This window comes from Haliotis asinina, chromosome 16, assembly GCF_037392515.1.
Source record: "Haliotis asinina isolate JCU_RB_2024 chromosome 16, JCU_Hal_asi_v2, whole genome shotgun sequence".
In the NCBI taxonomy this organism is placed as follows: domain Eukaryota; kingdom Metazoa; phylum Mollusca; class Gastropoda; order Lepetellida; family Haliotidae; genus Haliotis; species Haliotis asinina.
This window is the reverse complement of record NC_090295.1, coordinates 3781335-3791810: the sequence shown is the minus strand read 5'-3', so window position 1 is coordinate 3791810 and position 10476 is coordinate 3781335. Positions and strand designations below refer to the sequence as shown.

The 10476-nt window shown below is 39.6% G+C and overlaps 1 protein-coding gene across 1 annotated transcript; it reads right to left on the bottom strand.

Annotated features, from left to right (window-relative positions):
- Nucleotides 1–5258: 5258 nt before the first annotated feature.
- LOC137268769 (myelin transcription factor 1-like protein) lies at nt 5259–6908 on the bottom strand. Its single transcript, XM_067803348.1, has 2 exons — nt 6842–6908; nt 5259–5824 (listed from the first exon to the last, which is right to left on the bottom strand). Exons 1-2 carry the CDS (start codon nt 6906–6908, stop codon nt 5259–5261), a joined length of 633 nt encoding a protein of 210 aa, XP_067659449.1.
- Nucleotides 6909–10476: the final 3568 nt, after the last annotated feature.

The window sequence follows — 10476 nt, the reverse complement described above, 5'->3', positions numbered from 1 at the left end:
CTAACCACAAACACCTAGTTGCGGGTAGAGCAAAGTGCAGTACATTTGGACAAAGTAATGTGACTATGTGCCCCCGTTCTCACATCTGTGAATGGGTACCTCGAAAGGAAGTGAAAGCCACAACAGTGGCTGCAAGAGTTAGAAACGTCCCAGGGAGTTGATATTGGTAATACGATATGCCACTGCATCAAAAGTCTGCTTTGAGACAAAGATAAATCATATAAAGTCATCATTTTCACCCGTTAAAACAAGAAACAACTGTTATAGAATGGAAAGATTCAATCCCATGGTTTCAGTGTTTTAACACATCTTCCGCTGATTCTCATTAGTGAAAACAAGGAAAACATGTATTTGACACTGTGAAAAAGTGTTTAGGAACTTCTAAATTATCTTTGTTGCATTTTTGCTTTTCCATTTCCTCTTTACACATAGCAATATCAGTCGCCAAAACGTAACAATATCCAAAGAGTATTTACATCCATTTCACGTCTCGAATAATTCTCTGGGGTATAAAGAGAGAAGGGAATGCATGATACAAGTGCCCCGATTAGCATCTAAAAAGAGAGAAAAAAAAACACTGGTTTGATGCAGATGGGATCGACAGACGGTTATGTTAGACTTATTCAGCTCTTAAGACAGACTGGGGTCACCAATTATTCAAAGAGCTCCACGCATCACAACACACGCTGAAGAGGCACTCACTGAGGATGGAGGGCATACACGTTTCTTTTGGAGTTTAGTCTATATAATCATCTGTGCACAGAGACACAGTTCACGTAACCATATTTTTAGACAGGCCTGTAACCTATGACTGCAGGGACAAATCTCTGTTTACCCCAGTGGTATCTCTTGGGTTGTCATCAAAACCGTGCCTGTATGTTTCACTAATATAATAAGCACCTGAGACTTCTGGATTCCCTCCCACATTTAGCAGAAGCTATGAAATAATAAACATCCCTAAGCAGTCAGGTATTAATGTGACAAGAACAGTAGTTTATAGTCTATTCAATAACACGTTCACCGATACATGTTTACAATTTATCTTACTTTCGTGTTATTTACTTGAAATTCATCGGCGAATGGCGCTTGAAGTTTCCCTATCAACCCTCACAGGAGGGTGACAACTCCATGGAAAAAACTATTACCTGCTGCCACTGAAACTCTCCGCCGAGCGACTGTATCGTTCACAATCGTATGACGTCATACCATGACGCGGGGAAACACAGTAATTGAATTGAAAGCTGTTCCGTCAGCTATATTTGTTTTTAGTTTACTGTGTACACATTTATATTACCAACTTTCACTGCTTTAATTAAACTAATTTATACACTACATCGTCTTCACATGCAACTTCAACATAATTAGCCATTTTTAAAGCAGTTTTAAGCTTGTCAGAATATGTTCCATTGATCCAAAATAAAATTCATTTAAGAGGCAGACGCCATTTTGTTTACAGGTCGTATTGTCGGTACTGACCTTATGGATAAAATATACTGAAATTTGATTTTCACATACTCGTAGTGGCTACCTCCATTTCTTTTCGCCAAACATTTATTGCTTACATCCGGAATCAGCGTTACAACCGCAACAGATCCAGCGTTTATTATTGCTTAGGTTTCATATAACATGTTCCTTTCGGTTCGCTTTTACGGGGTAATACGAGAGATCGAGAGAGAGAGAGAGGCGTCATTTTGTTTACAGGTCGTATAGTTGGTGGCGAGCTTGTGGGTCTTCAAAATAATATATCGAGGATATTTTGTTAATGTTGTCAAATAACATGTATATTTCATCGAGTGGTCTGTCAAAGCTGATATGACGAGTGGCGCAGCCACAAGTGAACAATTGACTTGTCTTTTCGTGTGTTTGTGACGGTACATTCCCTGTATCACCTCAAGGAGCAAGCCAAAGGTATACACGTCCCGTTCACCGTGGGATACTGTAAAACCGATATATTCAGAATTCAGGAAGAAACAGTTGTGGCCGTGTTTTCCTAAATGTGTCTGTTTGCGCTGTCCAAATATTTTGGAACCGTGAGTTTCTGATCTAGTATTCGAATAAAATAAGTTTGTTTTCCGTTTGTTGCTTAACGCCTGCCGCAGCAATATTCCAACTATACTGATTTCTCCAAGTTTGTAACTGTAGGTCCTTGTGTATCTCATCTCCTGTTGAGGCTGGCCTCATGGCAGTGCAAATGGAAGGATTGTCATAACATCATTTAATGCGCAGTCGTTAAGAATGTTTTAACAAATGATTACCATCTCAGTTTATGTACTACATCTGGGATATTAACCTGGATATACCTATACGGAGAACTGGAGATTTTCAAGGTACTGGTAGAACTAGTGATCTTATGACAGAAGGTTATTACTCGTTTATATATGTTTATATTAATTATTTCTCTACCAAAGTCACCCTAAAGAGCAATGTTTGGGGTTGAGTTCCTCACGAGGAAGTTATTTTTAAGAATTTTAGGTGTAATCTTTGAATGATCAGTAAATTTGTTCAAATCCCCGGATTTCGGATCCCTATATCATAATCATAGTGTCAACAGCTATACAGTACAATCTAGTAGTACATTTATGTTCCGAGCTTTTTTTAATAAAGCATACATGGCTTTTGGTTCACTCTCAACTAGTGATTTGATTGGAATTATATATCTACCATTCTTATGAAGTTTGATTCCGAGATAATTGTAATCATGTTCTGGTTATGATAAACCAATATATTTTTTTATTTACTCGCGGGTCCGCTACCAAACATATATAAGCACTTTTGTTTTTGTGAGATTGTTATGTAATTTCCATGTGGAACAATATATCTAGTGATTTTTGTAATTGGACTAGGTCTTCACTTCAAAGATCAGCACCATCAGCACATAATAAGATTATCAGATTTAGCAGAGACAGCATGTCCATATGTTCATTACATTCGAGGTCAACATCTATACAACTGGTTTCAAGAAGAAAACTTTCTAAATCATTGATAGATATGGAGAACAACAGTGGCGATATATGTTCTCCCTGGTTAACACCAGAGTAACACTGAAATGTATTGGATATATTTATGTACTTAGGCATGTTTTTTATTAGTTTTAGAAATGTGATTTTACGCCGCTTTTATCAACTTCGTAGTAATATCACGTGGGAAGCACCAGTAATAGGATTTTCACATTGTACCCATGTAGGCGAATCAAACCATGGGCTACGCCCTAACACATAAACCGCTAGGTTAACCAGCCCCTCCCAGGTGAGAAGTCGACGATTTCATACTGCTGTAAGAGCGATAAACACATTGGCGATGATATTACATAATCAGCAGAGGACTTATTTTTTAATGTTGTTTTGCCTGTCTTTTCCAAGTCTGCCATCACACATAAAAAATCAGATTCTTACATATTTCTCGCAATATAAAGCCAAAATTGTTTACACGTATTTTATCTTGTGATGTTCTAGTAAGCGGGAGGTTGGGGTAATCTAAAATAATCTTCACGTCACGATTCACACTGCTGACGTTATTATCAAACTCGTCCACGATATGTTCGTCAATACTGACACGGTCACTTAAGTTCTTGGTTCTCGGATTAAAGTCTCCAATAACTGTTACAAAATCACTTGTTGATAGGTAATGCCGAAATGCATGTTCTTATTTGACTAAGGCCACTCCTCGTCACTGACGTATTTAAACCCTTCTGGAGGTAAATATACGATACCCATGTATACACACATACATATATATATTTATATTAATGTTGAATAAATCTTTTAAAATCTTTACCCACAATAACTAACTATTACTGTTCTCGTCGTCTAAAATAGTTACACATTCTTCATGTCGTTTTTTAAGCAATCCCAATACATCCTGATTTTCTTAAACCACTAATTCAGTGACGTCTAGGTAATGTCTTCTTCTCCTTAATCCACACACATTCAAAATTAAGAACTTAATTTCGGTTGTATTATTTGTAATATCGTCATTATCATAATCATCATCATCACCATCTTCCTCATCACCATCATCATCGACGTCAAGAACAGCATCAGCATCAACAACATCGTTGTCATCAGAGATATCATCACTAAGAACATCATCATTACTAACATCCACAAGAACAGCATCAAGAGTAATATTATCATTAACAGCACCTGGCAAGCATATTTCAGCTACACCAGTAACGTTTTCAATGTTATTGATGTAAGACCCGGATGTACTACCTTGACTTTCATTCACTGAACTGGATAAAGGACACAGAGTGTTTACATTTGTGGTAGTCTGTGTTACATCAGCACGTTCTAGATCTAAAGTCAGACCATTATGACTTACACTGATCAATACATTATTTTGTGCTTTACCTCACTCACTCATTCCAAAAACTGACATATAAAAGTTTACGAGTGTTGTTTGAACTCTTTGAAAAGCCGCCTTTAACAGTTGATAATAAACAAGCTACCAGAGAAACAAAAATACACTGGCGCCATAATGCATCAGCTGTAACAAATTCAACTGATACGTTTTTACTGTGTTGTTCGTCCCTTGAACATGGTGACATAGTGCCTTTAAGAGGCCAGGTAACCAAACTCATACCATGCCCACGCAACGCACCCCTATGAAATGCAGAAGTCCCAAAACCTTTTCCTGTCGCTTTTGAACAAATACCTCAATCTACGCCGCAATGATCACGAGGCATTACGATGATGGACAACAATGACGTCAAACGCTGCACCAGTTGACGAAATTATAACTGACGGAATGGACGAACGCTTACCCAAGGGGTTGCCTCACCAACGATTAAGAATTAAGCATCGTTTGGATGCTGGGATACTTCAGCCCCCTTTGAGGACACAGCCACTAACAATCGCAATTACTAGCTTATAATACCATATTTAACATTTATCTAATACTAGTAATTTCGGGGATGACCAGTGCTACCGAGGGACCAGGACCAGTTAACCCTTCCCACAAACCCTTTGGTCATCGCAAAATCTTTCAGAAAATCATTTGCCAAATGTTAGCCGCCATACTGTATTCTACACCTGAAGGAGACAGTTCTGAAAGATGCAAGCACAATAATTTAATACCCAACTGCAAAATGCTGCATGGTTGAAATATCTTCTTGCGTCTCTCTCTCTCTCTCTGTGTCTCTCTCTCTCTCTCTCTCTCTCTCTCTCTCTTTCTCTCTCTCTCTCTCTCTCTCTCGTCAGTACACAAAAAGGTGTTTTGCTGCTACATCTTTATTGACCCTTCAATCACTTCATGATGACCTACTCAGAGCGACGACGTTTGAGGATACGTGCAACATCTCCTGCCATGTCGCGGATAGACTGCCCTGCATCTTTTAGGTCACGGCTGCCTTTAATGAGTTCTTTTCCAATGTCCATCATCTTTTTGGCCCTCCGTAATATCTTCTTACCGCCTTTTTTCTCCGATCTATCATGCTTCGCGGCCTTTTCCATGATTTCCTTCTTGTAATGTCGTCTCCGCTTAAAACTCATTGTTTTCCAGTGTTTGGGTCTTTTTACATGGAATTTTTCCCAGAATGATTTCTCGACATCTTCATCGTTATTTTCGTCATCATCACCATTTTCTTCCTCATCTTCTTCGTCATTCTCGCCATAATCGCCATTTTCTTCCTCATCTTCTTCGTCATTCTCGTCACCATCACCATTTTCTTCGTCATTTTCTTCGCCATTCACGTCATCACCGCCAGCAGCATCATCGTTGCCTTCGTCATTGCCTGCATCGTCGTTCTGCTCTTCATCATCCTTGTTGACGTACTCAACATCGCTGGTGGCCTTGAATAAACTTTGAGGAGCCTCTGGCTGGACGTCTGGTAAACACGAGACGCAAACCATTCAGTATCGATCTTTGTAAGTGAGAAACTGCTTCGAGAAATATTTTTTTCTAAAAATGACACAAATCTACATTCATTAAAAATAGTAATAAATAATATACGTATGTAAAATACATGCTCTTTTATCTATACTAGGTTGAGAAACGCAATCAAGATGTTGTTCGAATTGCAGGATCATTGCAAGATGCATGGCATTTTCGAGAAACATGGCCGGCAAAGTTTCTCTAAAAATCAATATTACATTTCAATCATTAATACTGACAATCATCCCCCTATGATGGTGTAATATAATCTGTTATTTTTAAATATACGTATGAAGACTACAGTATGAAATTATGGAATCGAATGAATTAATCCAAGGTTGCGTCTGTTCGATTCTTTCTCCCTCTATCGACCGAACTTTATTTGAAGCGAACCCCATAAAGTGAACTCCCTTGGAATGCTCTTCACGAATGTCCTATTAGGTAAATTGTGTATATATTGAGGCCAGTTCGGAAAACACCAACACCGCGTGCGACAGTTTTCGATGTACGGAGCAATTGTTTACATTCTCTGTGTTACTGCTATCTGTTTGGAGGCAGTTCGTCTCGAAGTTTCAATAGTCGATTTCAGGCAAGTCGTACGGATAATCAGCCATGCATTGCATCACTAGGAAGCTATCGTGAGTGCATATGCCTCACTATACACAGTATAGAACCAACTATTGTTGCAAAAGCGTGACATAGTGCCTTTAAGAGGCCAGGTAACTTAATTCATGTCACGCCCACGCAATTATGAAATGCAGAAGTCCCAAAACCTTTTCCTGTCGCTTTTGAACAAATACCTCAATTTACGACGCAATGATCGCGAGGCATCACGATGATGGACAACGATGACGTCAAACGCTGCACCAGTTGACGAAATTATAACTGACGGAATGGACGAACGCTTACCCAAGGGGTTGCCTCACCAACGATTAAGCATTAAGCATCGTTTGGATGCTGGGATAGTTACCGTCTACAGGCATAGCTTCTCCTTGTCCAAGGAGGATGACGCACACGGCCAGCAGGTACCACTTCATCTCTAGTGTTCTGGAGGCTGCAAGAAGATTATCTCACACAGTTGATGCACACAGCAGAATCATTACCTATTGTTCCCATGTCGGTTGCGGATTTGGTTCAACGTTTACAATCTCGCTGATTAATTCAACTTATCATATTCGTATTTAGGTTTTTGTTATTTGATTCAACCCTGACGGGAAGGGTTGGGGATTGGGGATGAGGGTTGGGGGTTATGGGATTAAGGGATGGGTGTTGGGGGTAGGGGTTAAGGGATGGGAGTTGTGGGTTTGGGGTACATTTTGGTGGTCATCATGGTCATTGACAAGACAATCACATCACCATTTCCTCCTAAAAGCAAGCACATACAAAAGTAGTGCCAACACTTATTGCTTTAAATTCCGCCATGCATAAGTTTCGCTATAAACGTTTATGTCATTGGAACAAACCATGAACAAACATAACTGAATCGCTGTGGCCGTCTTGTTTACATCAAATGGGGATAGATAAGTATTAAGAAATATAATAGTGACCAATCACCTCCTTTCACAAAACACCAAGGTGATCGTAAGTCACTAAGGTAACCTTGGTTAAGTTAAGGTTAACCTTAGTAAAGGTTGCTTCGTGAAAGGATCCCCTGGGCCCAGCTTCATATAGCACTTGCAAGCCGGAAATGTAACTTTTCTCGTAGCATTTCTCGGGCTTCCTATGTTACAGTATAGGAGAAAAGAATGCTACGAGAAAAGTTCCGAAATAGGAGAGATTTTTGAAAGGCGATCCTCAGTATTGCATGATAAATATGAATCCGTGGTCCTTAATTTATTTATACTCGAGTATCATGTCCCAGCAGCTTCTTTATTAATAATTTACATGTATCTATTCCCTTTCAATGTAAATATTGTTTTGGAGCCACGGCGACTGAAGCTACCTGGAGACATTGCCTGCTACAACAACATACGTCGTGTCATGCCATGCAGTGACGTCAGAGACTCAAGCAGACTAATATAACCTATTCACCCCATTAAACAGGCCCTCGCCATTGTACAGCAGCAGCAGTACATATTGACACTGGTAATATCTATACGCTGTCTCTGTATAGTGTTTAATGCTCCGTTAACAATGAACAGTAGTTATGGTAATAAATAGAAAGGAAAACCAACTATTCATCTCGGTTGGTTTTATCATGTTCTTTTTTCATCTTTTTTCAACATATTTTTAGTGGGTTTTAAATAAGGAACTACAAGAACATCTACACAGCGTTAAAACAAAGTTTTGTGATTTCAATTTATAATAAGGCACATTTCATGTGAGTAATTATTAAATATGGGGTTGGAAATCTGAGAGCACAACCTAGTGAAGAAATGGCTGTGTACCTTTGATGGAGGCGATATTCTATTATTGACATGAAAAATATTTTTTGAACTGAAGCAAGGTAAGTGCGCTGCCAACCTTTGCTCGCTTCGCTCGCATACAAGAAGACTGGCCATATTCTTCACGCTGCGCAAACCCATTTGCGCTACAGTTTGTATGTGCTTTGATTAAAACCTCTAAAAACATGTTAACACCCATTTGTTGATGGTTATCTGGTGTACATGTGTATATTTGTAAAAAAACGAAAGTTGTTTTTTGGTTTTGCTCAAATTCTCAAATTTGAAACATGGTAGGGTCTTGCAGTTGGAATCTAATTTCCTGTGACCCGTGAAGGTCCCGAGGTAGAATAGGCCTTCAGCAACCCATGCTTGCCATAAAAGGCGACTATGCTTGTCTTAGGCGGCGACTAACGGGATCGGCTGGTCAGGCTTGCTGACTTGGCTGACACATGTCATCGGTTACCAGTTGCTCAGATCGATGCTCATGTGTTGGTCACTGGATTGTCTGGTCCAGACTCGATTATTTACAGCCTGCTGCCATATAGCTGGAATATTGCTGAGTGCTACGTAAAACTAAACTCACTCACTCTAATTTCCTGTTCCTTCACTGAGAAAATCAGAGTGCCAATCTTCGTATGGCCTCCTCACTTAACCAGCTGGCTATTTTTATACAGTTTACGCCACCACAGATATTTCTATTTAATAAAACCAAATCAACAAATAACTCTTATATCGTATTGAGTGGTATTTTTAATCAGATAAAAACGCCGTGAAAACGCTTGACGCCGTGAAAATAAAGAATTAAGAAAATTCACAGACAAAGTATTAAGAGAATGAGAATACTTACCGTTTGATTACGGACAAAACACAGTAAAGGCTGTCTTTGAATCACATCTTTTTATAGATGGGGATGTGCTTGTTGTTGATGTGTTTAGATCCCGTAGTCTTGGTAACCGTCTCAGTTTCAATAAACTGCAACTCATATCGTTACCGATACATTTTCCATACATAATTTACCTACTTCCTGTATATCGGTCCATTAGAGAATTTATATTAACATATTTTGCATGTCGATTATTTGCAATAATGTCTGAAATGTTTCACTGACTACTGATACTGGATTGTAAATTGTATTACTCTAGACTGCATATAGTTTTACGTTGGATTGTAAACAGTTTTATAACGGAATAAAAGTAGTATTACTCTAGATTGTAAATAGTCTGTAAATAATCGAGTCTACACCAGACAGCCCAGTGATCAACAACATGAGTATCGATCTGCGCAAATGGGAACCGATGATATGTGTCAACCAAGTCAGCGAGCCTGACCACCCGATCCCGTTAGTCGCTTCTTACAACAAGCATAGTCGCCTTTTATGGCAAGCATGGGTTGCTGAAGGCCTATTCTACCCCAGATTGTCAATTGCATTATTTATATATTATTGAATTGTAAATAGTGTGGTACTGGACTGTAAGTAGTCTTTCAATATGTAAATGGTATTGTGAAATCGGAGTGTTCACGTGAGTTTGAGTGAGACTGTGTTAATAATAGACTGTATATGGGTAAATGTGGTTTCGTTGTTATATAGCGGAAATAATTCCGATGCGACGTAAAACCTGAACTCACTCTCTTACTTAGAGCACATCTCTTCTGTGACAGGGAACTGTAGTTTTGTGGTTGAAACGCTGTCGCGTCATGCTGGAGATCGGGGTTCGAATCCAACATGAACCCATTTCTTTTATTTTAACGGGACTTGACGATAGGAACACTGAATACAGCAAGACCGATCATTTAAACAGGGTCACTCTTGTACATGCGGGCAGAAGGTTATAGTCACATGACTTACGTCACGGGTACCCATTTTCTGTCGGATGAACAGAGGCAATTTGAACAAAGGTGAGAACACATATGTACCATATGTACTTCGTTGTGGGGTTCTCCAAAAGACTCTCAGGAGTCAAGGTGCCACGCCCAGGCACCCACCCAAGACAATTCTGAGCCCAGGGTTGCTTGTTAACTGACTGGTGACCAGGACATACTTGCACAGAGCGATCGTAGCGTTGCAATGATTGTATCCCCCATTCTCCAACATAAGCTTACGATAGCTGTAGCGCCTAAGATCGCTACGTGCAAGCGGACTACAGGACTACACACCACCACACCCTTTTGTTTCGGGTGGCGTCATGTTGTGGTGTAGCGATGGAGGTTTGCAGATAGCGGC